Source organism: Muntiacus reevesi, chromosome 9 (assembly GCF_963930625.1).
Source record: "Muntiacus reevesi chromosome 9, mMunRee1.1, whole genome shotgun sequence".
NCBI classification, from domain to species: domain Eukaryota; kingdom Metazoa; phylum Chordata; class Mammalia; order Artiodactyla; family Cervidae; genus Muntiacus; species Muntiacus reevesi.
The window spans coordinates 50,194,335-50,208,690 of record NC_089257.1 but is presented as its reverse complement, the minus strand read 5'-3'; the positions used below and the strand labels follow the sequence as shown (position 1 = coordinate 50,208,690).

The 14,356-nt window shown below is 37.3% G+C and overlaps 2 protein-coding genes across 9 annotated transcripts in view; one reads left to right on the top strand and one right to left on the bottom strand.

Moving 5' to 3' along the window:
* Positions 1-8,093, top strand: part of RNF141 (ring finger protein 141) — a 34,067-nt gene extending 25,974 nt beyond the window's left edge. For both annotated transcript variants that reach the window (XM_065946263.1, XM_065946264.1), the window contains exon 6: positions 5,205-8,093. In XM_065946263.1, coding sequence (XP_065802335.1) covers positions 5,205-5,355 — 151 coding nt within the window. In that variant the 3' untranslated portion in view covers positions 5,356-8,093. The remainder of the gene's footprint in view (positions 1-5,204) is intronic.
* A 293-nt stretch (positions 8,094-8,386) lies between these two features.
* Positions 8,387-14,356, bottom strand: part of AMPD3 (adenosine monophosphate deaminase 3) — a 50,928-nt gene continuing 44,958 nt past the window's right edge. For all 7 annotated transcript variants that reach the window (XM_065946260.1, XM_065946259.1, XM_065946257.1 and 4 more), the window contains 2 exons: positions 12,808-12,918; positions 8,387-11,775 (listed from right to left, as the gene is read on the bottom strand). In XM_065946260.1, coding sequence (XP_065802332.1) covers positions 11,599-11,775; positions 12,808-12,918 — 288 coding nt within the window. In that variant the 3' untranslated portion in view covers positions 8,387-11,598. The remainder of the gene's footprint in view (positions 11,776-12,807; positions 12,919-14,356) is intronic.

The following is a 14,356-nucleotide window of genomic DNA, read 5'->3' as shown; positions in this document are numbered from 1 at the left end:
TTTTTCTCCTCTTTTCTACATTTTCCCTCCATATGTCATTAGAAAGAATAATATTAATCCTTGAATATTGAACCTGAGGAGAATTTTAGAGAAAGGCTAGTCAAGCTCATTATTTTACAAAATAAGAATCAAGCATTTAAGAAAATTTATCACTGACATACAATAAACTATATATATTTAAAGTACAATTTGATATATGTATATACTCATAAAAATCATCCTCAAGTTTAGATAATGAACAAATCCATCACCCCCAAGTTACCTCATGCCCACCGTAAGGTCTCCTTCCCCCAATCCCTTGTCCTAGTCCCCAGACAACCACTAGTGTGGTTTCAGTCACTCACTGTAAAATAATCTGGATGTCCCATACAGTATATACTCTTTTTTGGTCTGGCTTCTTTCATTCATATAATTTTTTCAAGATTTACTTTGTTGTAGTATGTATCAGTAGTTTCTTGCTTTTTATTGCTGAGTAGTATTCATTGTACGAATATTCTGCAGCTACTTTATCCATTCACCTGTTGATGGACATTGGGTTGTTTTGAATTTTTGGCTATTACAAATAAAGCTGCTGTATACATTTGTGCTCAACTGTTTTTATGGACGTACATTTTGGCTTTTTTCTTGGATAAATAGCTACAAGTGGGATGGCTAGATCATATGGTAGGTGTATGTTTAACTTTTTAAGAAACTGCCAGTTGTTTTCCAAAGTGGTTATGCCATTTTACATTCCAGTGTATAAAAGTTCCAGTTGCCCTACAGCCTTGCCAGTACTTGGTATTTGTCATTCTAATTGTAGCCATTCTAATAGATGTGTAGTGGTATCTCATTGTGGTTTTAATTTGCCTTTCCCTGCTGACTGGTGGTGCTGAACACTTTTCTTATGCTAATTTCCCATCTATATGTATTTCATCTGTGGTGAAATATTCATTCAGATTCTTTTGCCCATTTCTTTTTTTATTGTATTTTATTTTTAATTGGAGGATAATTACTTTACAATGTTGTGATGGTTTCTGCAATGCATCAACATGAATCAGCCCCAGGCATACATATGTCCCCTCTCTTAAACCTCCCTCCACCTCCCTCCCCATCCCATGCTTCTGCGTTGTCACAGAGCACCAGTTTGAGTTCCCTGTGTCATAGAGCAGATTCCCACTCTTTTACATATGGTAATATATATATTTCAGTACTACTTTCTCAATTTATCCCACCCTCTCCTTCCCTGACTGTGACCAAAAGTCTCTTCTTTATGTCTGTGTCTCCTTTGCTGCAGTCTTTACTGCAGCACTATTTGCAACAGCTAGGACGTGGAAGCAGCCTACATGCCCACCAATAGATGAATGGATAAAGAAGTTGTAGTACATATACACAGTGGAATATTAGTCAGCTATTAAAAAGAATGAAGTTGAGTCAGTTCTAATGAGGTGGATGAACCTAGAGCCTATTATACAGAGTGAAGTAAGTCAGGATGAGAAAGACAAATACCATATATTAATGCATATATACGGAATCTAGAAAGATGGTACTCCTGATCCTACTTACCCAATTTTTTAATTAGTTGTTTTTGTATTAAGTTTTGAGAGTTCTTTATGTATTATGGATACATGCCCTTTATCAGATATATAATTTGCAAATATTTTCTCCCACTCTGATTTATCTTTTCAAAGAGTAGAAATTTTTAATTTTTATGAAGTCCAGTTTCTCCATTTGTGATTAATGAATAATCATTTTGGGATCATATCTAAGAAATCTTTGTTTAACCCAAGGTCACGAAGATTTTCTTCCATTTTTCCTTCTAAAAGATTTATTGTTTTTAGGTTTTACATTTAGGTCTATAATCCATTTTGAGTTAATTTTTGTATGGTGTGAGGTATGGATCAAAAAATTTTTATTTTATCCTTAATGGCTTTCCAGTTGCTCCAGCACAGTTTTTTGAAAAGACTGTGTTTTCTTCTCTAAAATTGCCTCTGCTCCTTTGTTGAAAATCAGTTGTTAAAACACAGGTGAGTATTTCTGAACTCTTTTCTGTTCCATTGACCTTTTGTCTAATTCACACCAATATCATACTACTTTGATTAGTGTAGCTTTGTAAGTCTTAAAATCAGGGAGTATTAGTCCTCCAGCTTTGTTCTTTTTCAAAGTTGTTTTGGTTTTTCTGAATCTTTTGCGTTTCAGTGTGAATTTTATAATCAACTTGCCAATTTCTACCAAAAAAAGGCTATAAGAATTGTGATTGGGATTGAGTTAAATAATTTGGGGAGTGTTAAGTTGGACATAGTGACTAAACAATAATAAAACTTCTTAACAATATTGTCTTCCAACCCATATCTCACTGTTTCTCCATTTATTTGAAAGTGAAAGTAAAGGTCACTCAGTCGTGTCCAACTCTTTGTGAACCCCATGGACTATACAGTCCATGGAATTCTCCAGGCCAGGATACTGTGGGTAGTCTTTCCCTTCTCCAGGAAATCTTCCCAACCCAAGGATCAAATCCAGGTCTCCCACAGGTCTTCTTTAATTTCTGTCATCAATCATAGTTTCCAGTGTTGCATATCCTTGACAGATATATCACTAAGTATTTTATAGTTTTTATGTTACTTTAAATGTTATTTTTAAATTTCAATTTTTGATTATTGTATTTCTATATATTAAAAATAAGCAGTTTTGTGTATCAGTCTTGTATCCTGCAACCTTAATAATGATTTATTTATAAGCTCTTTTTTATAAATTCCATAGAATTTTATTGAATGACAGCAAAACATTTTTTTTTTTTTTTTTTTTTTTTCTTTTTTTTTTTTTTTTTTTTTATTTAATTTTTTTATTTTTCAGTGGGTTTTGTGCAAAACATTTTTTGAGAGAGATTTTTTCTGGTTATAAAATTTTAGACTGATAATAGTTTTTCTCTCAGTACTTTAATGACATTGCTCCACCATCTTCTTGCTTACAACATTTTCTATGAGAAATCTGCTCTCATCCTCATCTTTTTTCCTCTGTAGGTAATGTGCCTTTTTTCCTCTGGCTGTTTTTGAGGGTTTTTTTCCCATTCATCTCTGATTTTCAGCAGTTTGATTTTGATGTGCCTTAGTTTTCTTAATGTTTCTTGCACTTAAGAGTCATTGAGCTCCTTGGATTTGTAGGAGTATAGTATCATGAGTTTTGGAAATTTTTCAGCCAGTATTTTCTTAAACATCCTTTTCTGTTCTCATTTGTCCCGTCTCCTTCTGGGACTCCAGCCACTGATGGACTAGACCACTTTTGCACAGTTCACAGATGCTATTTTCCTTCTTTTTTGAGTCATTTTCTCTGTGTTTAATTTTGGATAATTAATACTGCTATATCATTTCAAATTCACTGATCTTTTTTTCCTGCAGTCTGTTGCCATTAATCCCACACAGTGTATTTTTTATTCAGATATCTTAGCTCTCATCCAGAAGTTCAAGTTTTTAGTATCTTCCAGTCTGTGCTTAATATGTGGTCTTTCCTCTCGCTTTTTAAATATATAGAATGTAGTTATCATAACCTTTTATGTTCTTGTTGCTGATTCCGATGTATCTGTCAGTTCTGGATTAGTTTTGATGGATTGTTTTCTTCATTTTGGGTTGTATTTTTATGCTTCTCTGTGTGAATGGTAGTTCTTAGCTGGGTTCCAGACATTGTGATTTTTTACCTTTTGGGGTACTGGATATTTTTGTATTCCTATAAATATCCTTGAGCTTTGTTCTGGAATATAGTTACTTGGAAACAGTTTGATCCTTTTGAGTCTTGCTTTTATGGCTTGTTAGGCAGGACCAGAGTGATGTTTAGTTTAGAGCTAATAATGCCCTTGCTGAGGCAAGCCTTCAGAGTACTCTACCTGATGCTCCATGAATTACAAGGTTTTCTACTCTGTCTGGTAGGAACAGGCAATGTCCAGGCCCTTTGTGAACTTTGGTTACTGTCCCCTCAGATCCTTTTGAGTGATTCCTGGGCTTGAGTAGTTTCCTGACTTGCACACACTGATCATTACTCTGCTGAATATATCTACAGGGACCTTCAGTAGACTCTGGGATATACCCTTGGTGTAGCTTTCTCCTGTCCAGCACTTTACACTAAGACCTAGCTGTCTTGGCGTCCTAAGATTCTCTGCTCTTGTCTTGTCAACTCAGGGAGTCTACCAGGCTCCATCTCAGTTTCCCCTGCTCTCTCTGTGGCATGGAAGCTCTCAGAGGCAGTGAGCTGGGTAATTATAGGGCTCACCTTGTTTTGTTTCCCATCTCTCTGGCATTATAATCCTTTGTCATCTTGTGTTTAGTGTTGAAAACCATTATTTCATGTATTTTGTCCAGTGTTTTAGTTGTTTTAAGTGGGAAGATAAGTCTGGTCCCTTGGCCAGAAGCAGAAATCGACTGTTTTAAAATTGTGACTTGTGCACAGAAGAGCACAGATAATTATCTTAAAAACTATCTCTGAAGAACCAAAAATGAATCTGAACAATATATGCCAGCTCTACTTTCACATTTAGTTTTCAGAACAGATTTCTAAATTTTTGCACAGAAGCCAAAGAGCAATTGATATAATTTAATTACTTTGGTTTCAGATTTCACTGAGCAATAAAGAGAAAAATATTTTCCCTCTGTGACATGTTTCTGGCTCAAATATGCTATTTTTTAAATTTCCAAAGTAATGTTTGACAAGAGAAAAAAATCCCTTTGGAAAACATAATCTTATTTAAGTGATTATATATAAGCTGTTTCCTCCCCCCAAAATTATTCTGCATGTAAAGTTCATTTTATTTTAAGCCTTGAATGCTTTCATTCCATTGTTTATAGCAGCAAAAGATAGGAAAAAACCTAGATGTCCTTCCTTCTATGGGAGATAAGTTAAATGAATTATGGCCTATCCAAACAGTGTATGTTTATTTTGAATAGGCAGCTCTAACATGTGCTGATACTTTAAAAAAGAGCAGTGATGTCAAGCCATGACAAGCTTGGTCATGGCTAGTCTGTCTCTAGAAGAATATATAAAAGACTGAATAATATATAAGAAACTGGTTAACAGCAGTTGCCTCTGGGGATAATAAAGATTAGGGTAGGAGGAAGAGATGTAGTTTTCACTATACACTTTTACGCTATTTCCTTTAAAAAAAAAAAAATGTACTACATTTCAAATTCAGTGTTCTAAACAGAAAAAGAAAACAAACTATTCTTATTTGATTTCTCTAATAGGAGTGATCGACACAGGAATTGCCCTATTTGTCGCCTACAGATGACTGGAGCGAATGAATCTTGGGTGGTGTCAGATGCACCCACTGAAGATGACATGGCTAACTATATTCTTAACATGGCTGATGAGGCAGGCCAGCCCCATAGGCCGTGACCTCCTGGTGGAGTGTTCCATTGCTGGTGTGGGCTACACATACTTCAGTCATGGGGAGAGAGGGCAGGGATGTTGTAGCACAGACGCAGCAATTCCCCCCACCCTCTTATTTTTGCTCTTCTGACAGTTTGTCCTTTTATTTTGATAAACTTTCCCTGTCTTCCACTTGTGATAAATTAAAATTTGCTACCGTTTTAGACCATATTTTCCTATTATTTATCTGTTCTAATACATATTAGGACTAATTGCTCTTGAATTCTTTGCTGAGTTAACAACATTTCCAGGGGCTTCTGAAACACTTACTTTTCAGGGCAAGAGTATTCTGGAATCTATTTAGTTAGGTTTAAAATAAACCTTGTATTTTAAAAAGTTGTAGCCATCTGAGAGAAAATCTTAACTGAAAATGTATAATACATCAGAGTGCATGTTACTACTTAAATTAGTCTTTCCTGCTGGGATCTAAGGAATATGTATGCCCCCTTGTGGTTGACTATTGCTCTTTTAATAGTTTTTACTTGAAATAATCTGTAATTATTTCGTAACTTTAACAATGTGTTTTGGAACTACATGTTTTTTAACTTAAGTGTTTTTTTTCCCCCTGCTGTGTAATATGGGTGAAGACTATGAATTAGGGCAGGAGTTTGCCTTGTAAATGGATTTCTGCTGGGGAGTCATCTTGGCTATTCTAGAAATGCTTTCCTACAGCTGGGAAACTGTTCTAAATAGCTTTTGGCAATACTTATTCATCCTGGAGATTCAGATGGAGGTTTTTCTTCATCAGGGACCCTAAATTTTATGTCCAAATTATGATAAGTCTTTAACATTGGTTTATGGTGCTTTTATTTTCCTAATTTGAAGGCATCTTCCTGAGGTCCCAGAGTCTTCAAATTTCTTAGATTAAGAAAATAGTATGTAGCCTTTTTAGCCATATGTACACAAAAACCCCTGAAAATTAGGAGATAACTTGACTTTCTGTTTCACTGCATTTCATTTGAAACGCCAGGAAAGAGTATAGATATGATGTTCAGTAGCACTTGAGCCACTTTTTAAAAATTTTATTTATAAAGTAAAATTTTATTTTATGCTACACATTAACATTTCAGCATATAATAAACTAGGGCCTGATGTCTTTAAAAAGTGTTTTAACATTCCACATAATTTTCTGATTTATTATTGGTATGTTACAAATATTACTATTTTCTGAAGTACCAAAGCATACAATTTAAGTTGCTGCTTATTGACGGCAGAATTTTTGGATACTGGGGACTTTAATCAGAATGCAAATTAAGTAAGTTTTAGGAAAAATGTCTGACCAAATGTAGCTTGGATTTTACCCACTAATACAATACTAATAATTGGTTGACTTTCATGATGGAGGCAGCTGTTTATACAAGAGGAGTACTGGGGTCTCTGTCCTGTTGACCTGGCAGTGCACTTGATGGCTGTGCGACCTGAGAAAGCCCCGTCCTCTGGTTTGCAGGCTCTTTAGAAACAGACTTTATCTGTGGTGTTCACTTTCTTTCAGTAGCAGAACTGTTTTTTTTTTTCCCAAGTAAAAATCTTACTCAAAATCCCTACGCACGCACACACACACACACACACACACACACACACACACACACACACACACACACACACACACACACACACACACACACACACACACACACACACACACACACACACACACACACACACACACACACACAAAATACCCCCCTACCCCGACCCTGCTCTATCATTTTCTCATTATACATTTCCTTATATAAATTTATGTACCACAGTCACTAAATATTTATGAAATCAGCCAACAAAAACATGTTAATACACTGGTGATTACAAGTATATAGGAATTTGATGAGTAACACAGTTGCATGATGAGACTTTTTTTTTTTTAACTTTTTTCCCAAAAAAAATTCAATTGAATCCAAGTCAAAATTCAGACCTTTGATTCTCCTCCATAGGTTCCTCAGTACTCCATGGAACATATTTTGAAAACTTGGAGATAAAAGTCTTTAAAAAGTCTTCTAAAATATGTTCCATGGAGTACTGTCTTTATGGATTAGATTTGCTGAGTCTCATTCAGATTGCCCAATTTAAGAATGTTTCTGAAAATGAATAGTTTCTTTACAGATTTTTTAATCTTTCCAGGTATAGCCAATGATTTTATCCCCCAGAATCCTTTGCCTTTCAAGGAATTATTTTCATAGTGAGCCCAGTGACTTGATGTTGCCCAAGCCTTTTTATTTTCCAATATAAGCTCCAAGACGCTAACTGATCTACTGTGAAATATATTTTTACTAGCCTTATCAAATGAGCACAGTTTTTTGCTCACTCCATTAAACTGGTTGATAATTCTTTAGATGTGAATGTTAGGTAGGTTCTACTGTAATAACTAATTGTAAAAGTTGTAAATTTGTTTAATGGATGAAATGTGTACTTTTGTATTCTGTACAGCTTGTCTTTTTTAAATATTAAGTACTTAAATGCACTTACTATGATAGGAAATATGTGTGCCTTCTAGGATTTATGAAGCTGTTTCATGAACTGTTAAGAAATTTGTAAGTATAAAGTTTCCCTGTCTTAATAACAAAGGGTTTACTCATAATACTGTAGAACTTTAGTTTGAGAAAATGGATTTGACTATGGACTGAATTTAGAAGTTGAAGATAATAGTATATGTTTTGTTCTTGGGGCAAACTGATGTATTGTGCAATAAATAATCTTTAGCAAGTAAATTTTAGGTAATTGAGATTTTTTTTTATCATGTAGTTTCTTGTTTTTATATACCAAGTGTTTATATTCCTTAGAGGACTGTTTTGTGTTGTGTTCTGGCAGATTGTGATGTTTTTGTGCTATGTTTTAAAACACTTCAAATTAGACTCGATTTACTTATACCTAATATAGGTAATAAGGCTGCTTGAACAGTGATTTTTATCATTGAGAAGTTGGATTCATTAAAAGGCAGTCCAAAGAATTTGCACTTTTAACTGTTTTTTGTTTTTTTTGTTTTTTTTTTTTTTGTCATTAAGTCCAGCTTACTTTCTCTATCTAGGAGTAAGAAGGCTACTTGGAGATTAGGGAAATCAGGTGATCACCCAAATTTATAAAGGGCATTTACAATGACAATATAATATAAACAGCAACATGTGTTCATTTGTTTTCATGTCTTTCTGTTACCCTACTGGATAGTAAAAATAATAAAATACTTCACCCTGTGGTGGTTTTGATATTTTACCTTATAAGATAATTTCTAAGATAAAAGTAGAATTAGAGAAGTAGGTTAGAATCTTAGTGCTGAGAATGGGAAAGCCATTCATAAGGAGTAACAGTTCACAATTAATGTGCATCATCATGGAGAAGTACACATTCTGATGTCAAAGACATAAAAGCCCCCTCAGATTTATTTTTACAATCTTGCAGCTGTTTATAGTCTAGTCTAACTCTGGCATACTCTAGCTCCCTAATAAGATATTTCTTTAGAGGTTGAAGTTATAAAAATTTTCAAGGAACTATGTCTGATAAGTGTTCCTTTTATTGCAGTTAGTTATACCTGTTTTTTATAACAGTTACAGTTTTTAGGTAGAGAATACCTAGGTATATTACCAGGGTATCACCTTCAGTTGCATCTGTGATCTCTCAGAAAATGATCAAAATATTATTTCACCATCACGGCACTCAGAAACAAGAGAAAGCCATAGGGATGTGCTTTTAACTTGCTTTATCCAAAAGTAAGACAGAGTAAAGGTGCAGGACACCCCAGGAGCTGTGATTGATTTTTATGAGGCACAGAACAGTAACATTGATCATTTCAACAGTGCAGTTTCAAGTAACACTTAATGTGAACTTGAGCCCTTTAGAATAAGCATGTCTCAAAACCATTCTGCTAGAAATGTGGGCTAGTGTACAATTGGCTTTGATTCCAACTGTGATCACAAAAGAGATTCACCCTAAAAAGGCCAATTAGGTTGATGATTTATTACATTGTGCTATAGAAAAAGGTATCTGAAAAGCGTGCAGGTCAGGTAAAATCCAACAAGTGTTGACTGAACAGACTGGAGATATATCCAGGGAAAAGGAAATGACCATGTGAGACTTTGCTCATGAACTGTTACAGCAGAAGTTAGAAAAAAAGAGCGAAAGTTTCCCTCCTGGGTTTTGCAAGCTTCAGTTCAAATTTTTGAGTTTTCCTAGTGAATGTCATCCATATCTGAATCTTGATTCAGAAAAGATAAATTAGTAACTATTGATAGCTTTTCATGATGCCTATATCTTTTTTTTTTAATTTAAAGATTTGCTTAAAATAGTTTAAAACTGTTGAGCCATAATCCTAACAGACTTTATTTAATAATTAAATGTTTGATACATATAAAAGGACAATGAAAAACTGTAAAATACTTATGTTCAGGCAAATGTATACAAATGGCTTTTCAAAAATAATGAATGCCTAAGATAAATACTTGGTTTTCATTTAGTTTCACCGTTAGCTATAAGATAGCATATGTTTGCCTTGTAAAAAAACTGTATTTATTGTTCCATATGCTAAGTTGACCAGTGGAGGGGATAATCATTATCAAGTGACAGGACAACCTAAAGCCAGGTAAGCATCTTCACAGGCAAAAATAGTGTTCTTCTAACTCTGTAATGATTCACAAGGGCTTACTCTAGTCTACATTTGCCTATAGAGATAGACAAGAAGGTCCTTGAGCAGCCTCTAGAGTTCCAGGAGCATACAACCTTAAAAAATTTCCAAAAGAGGAAATTCATTCAGTTTTATATAATATACATTTATTGAGCACCTACTATGTACCAGGCACTAGTAACACAGATGAAGAGTACATTGGTAAAGCTTAAATTCAGACTGGTCTTTAAAAATGCTTTCTACCTGGCCCATGGGACCACATATATGCTGAAGAGGTCTGCATATTAGGTAAAGGAGACATTTTACCTTGGGGGGCAGAAAATGCACCAAGTTACAGTGATTAAAAAAAAATTCTAAATTTGTCAGGCCTGAAAGAATAGTGGGGAAAGGACTAGGTTAGGATTAGGGAAACCTAGTTCTGATCCTATTACTTATTAGAGCTGTGTGACCTTAAGCAAAGTTCACTTCTGTGATCCTAACTGTTCATAAGTAAAATGATAATTGGGCTACAATCACAGAATATTAGAGCCAAAAGGAACAGAGGCCATCTAGTCCTGTGCTTTTCAAAGTCCTTAGTTCAAATGTAAATACATAGAGGCCCCAGTATAAAACCGATGAAAGCTGAGTCACCTTGAAGTAAAAGCAGCACCTCAGAGCCTCAACCCCCTTCTCATTCCCTGCCCTGAAGTGGTCCAGGAGCTGAGCTCACAGAACACCACTGAAAACCACTCATCTGATCTAAACCTTCACCTTTCAGATGAGGAAACCAAGACACAGAATAGGAGTGATGGCTGTGATATGAATATTTGGTTTCCTAAATATGAAGGGAGGAAGGCTAAATAAACAGTTTTAAAAACTCATTAAAAAAAAACACACACACACAAGGAAGTTTTCTAATTCTCTCAAAGTAGCTCCTTTATGAAAGGGAGCTTTGAAGCAGATTTTAAGGCAGCCAGCCCATGAGAGGCTGAAATGAACAACTACCAACAAGTCTGCAGGGTTTATAGAGAGGACTATGGCGGAAAATCACATATACTTCACATCAGTGGGCACTGGACCATGTAAGATCCTGGCCCCCACAATGCAAGCATTAGCACTTTGAAGAGGAACATTTGGAAAATGAGCAATTAGTTCAGACAAGTGTCTAGCTCCCAGATCCCCAAGGAGGAGTCACCATCTATTACTCAAAAATATTAACAGAAACTGGCATGAAGTGAAGTGAAGTCGCTCAGTCGTGTCTGACTCTGCGACCCCATCGACTAGCCTACCAGGCTTCTCCGTCCATGGGATTTTCCAGGCAAGAATACCAGAATGGGTTGCCATTTCCTTCTCCAGGGGATCTTCCCAACCCAGGGATTGAACCCAATCCCAGGGATTGTCCCGTATCACAGGCAGACACTTTACTCTGAGCCACCAGGGAAGCCACTGAAATGGGCATGTTAGACCTTAAAGTGAACAGTGCAACCAAAAATCACCAGTTTGAAAGTTCTTCAGCAGTATCCTCTCCAGGGAGGAAAGTCCTAGTTTGGTATCTTGACCACTGTTAATCACGGCAAACTTGAAATTATACCAAAAAGTTAAAACACGTGTCCAACACTCGACTAGTTGGTCAGGGCTGTGATCTCTTCTGATTTCATGGCATCAGACAGGAAGCTGAGCTCATTGCACAGGGTCTCGTATCGGAATGCCATCCGGATCTGAGCAACATTTGTCTTTCGAATATCATTTCCTTCAGGTCCTTCTTTATAGTAATTTTGTCCCAGAAATTTTTGCTTTTCCTATGGACCAAGAGAAATACAAATGAAACAATATCCCTTATATTCACTTTCTATATCCACATGGCCGCTCAGACTTAGCCATACCAAATCAGGCTATTCTTTCAAAGCAGGTCCTCCATCAAGACATCTTTCCTCACAGAGCTGTTACAAAATTCCTCCTGCCTTCCTGTCCTCAAGGATGTCACCCTGATAACCACATTCAGTGCCTTCATTTCTAACTGTGCTTTCCTTGATCAGAAAGACAAAAACTATAAGAGCCGCTGGCAATGAAGGTGAAGGCGTGAAGATTCTGGAAGTCTCTCCCGAGAGCTGACAAGGGCACACAGATGTGGCTGGGGACAACCAGTCCAAGGAACCAGGCCCCCACAAGATGAATCTTGAGCCTTAACTCTCATCTGCATCTGCATCCAACAAGAAGAGCACAGTGCAGCTCTCTCCCTGTACCACTGACCCTGCCCAGAGGAGCTGCCCAGGGACACAGACACCCTCTGCAGCAGCGGTTCTCAACCCTGGCTCCGCATCAGAATCACCTAGGGAGCTGATAAAAAAAAAAAAAAGAGTGATGTCTGGGTCCCATTCCTAGAGTTTTCTGTTCAATCTAGGTACTGTTCAGCTATTTGAGAAGCACTGAGTGCTTATTATGTGCCAGAGTCTAATTCAGACCCCAGGGATGTGATGCTGAACTTGTATTCTGGAAGGCAGGGCAGAAAAACATATGACTACATAATGGCAATGTCAGTAGTAATAAATGTTTAGGGGGAAAAAAAAGACTTAAGGGATGGATAATAAGGGCAGGTTTGTGGCTACTATAGAATGAGTGGTCAGAGAAGGCCTCTCCAAGAAGGTGACATGTGAGCAGAGATCTGAAAAAGGCGTCAGAGCAGCCATGAAAGTTCACACGTTTTCCCCAGTGATCTCCCCTAGAATGTGGCAGAGACCCTGCTTGTTTCATCCATCCACAGTGGCAGGGCCGAAAAAACGCCTAGCACACAGCAGGCATCTGACGTACGGTGTGGAAAGGACGAGAGGTACCTGATGCGAGAGGCCGCTCTGCAGCACACTGTTCCTGGCGATCTCACACAGGTCACACGTGCTCAGCTTCCACACTTGAGCCGCAATTGCATATTCTTCCATAAGCGCTTCCTAGATTCCCCCCAGAGGAAACGTTAGATGGGAGTCTGTCCTTTTCAACGATTCACCTATTTCCCAAGCTAGGAACATCAGACCAACATTGCAGGTTTCATTTTTCCTTAAGAACTGGCACATGGACAACATCCCCCTCCCCCAAAAATCACAAACTCCCAAGATCTTTTTTGTCTGAAAGTTCAGGTAACCAAAGACAGAAATATCAAAGAACACCTACAGGTTTATCTGTTGACCAGCACATGTTGAAGGCCCTGCGCCCAGGACTAGGGGTGCCGGCCTGCTCTCCTGTGCCTATCTCCCTGTCATGCACACTTTTAATACCCACTCTGCAGCCTTGCTTTGTAGTTAACACTTTTTCTTAAGATTGTCCAAAATAAAAGTTAATCTGAGTAAAGTACTAACAGACATGGAGCATTAATTAGGAATGAGAAGTGGTCAAGGATCAGTAGTGAGATAGTGTAAGCCTGGGAGGATTTAAGCTTGAGCTGTGCTTTCACTTTCTCAGCTATGAAATATTTCACATTTATCACAAGCCCTCTGTCACCTCTGCCACATCATTGCCTCAGTATCCTAGAGCAGTGGTTCTGAAAACACAGTCTCAGGATTCCTAAGGGTCCCCAAGGCTTTTTGAAAGGTCCTCCCTTTTCCAACTATGTATTTATTTTGTGAGGCAAGGTTTCTTCATGCACTTTGGTAAAATCAATTTGTCACAACAGATTGACTGCACAAGCAGAGATGAGAATCCAGCTTGTCTTCTATCAAACCAGACATTAAAGAGATTTGCAAAAATGTAAAGCAATGCCATTCTCTATTTTGTTTGTGGAAATATGGTTATTTCTCATAAAAATTGCTAACTGTATTAACATTTCATGATTTATTAGTGTTATTTTTACGTGAGTTAATATTTTTCAATTTCACACAGTTAATTTTCGCTAGTTACAAGGCACGTGAACTTCAGCTCTCTGAGAGCCTCAATTCCTCATTATATAAAGGAGGCTTGAGATCAGAGGCTTCCCTGGTGGCTCAGTGGCAAAGAAGAACTTGCGTGCCAATGCAGGAGATGCAAGTTTGATCCCTGGGTCGGGAGAATCCCCCAGAGAAGGAAACGGCAACCCACTCCAGTATTCTTGGTTGGGAAATGCCATGGACAGAGGAGCCTAGCAGACTGCATAGTCCATGGGATTGCAAAAGAGTCGGACACAGTAGTAGCTAAGCACGCACACGTGAGACCAGAAGCCTTGAGCCTGTCCTAGAAGACCTAGGCACTTCTGTTTTTACTAATCTGCGGCTGGTCTCATCATTACCACCCAAATGTGCTGGTATGCTGGTGACTGGTCCCCATGCAAGATACCACCTTTCCCTTCCTCCTCACTGTCCCAGAGATCCACAACTTCCTAGTAATCATAGTGGTAACAAAAATGGTAGCTAACATTTT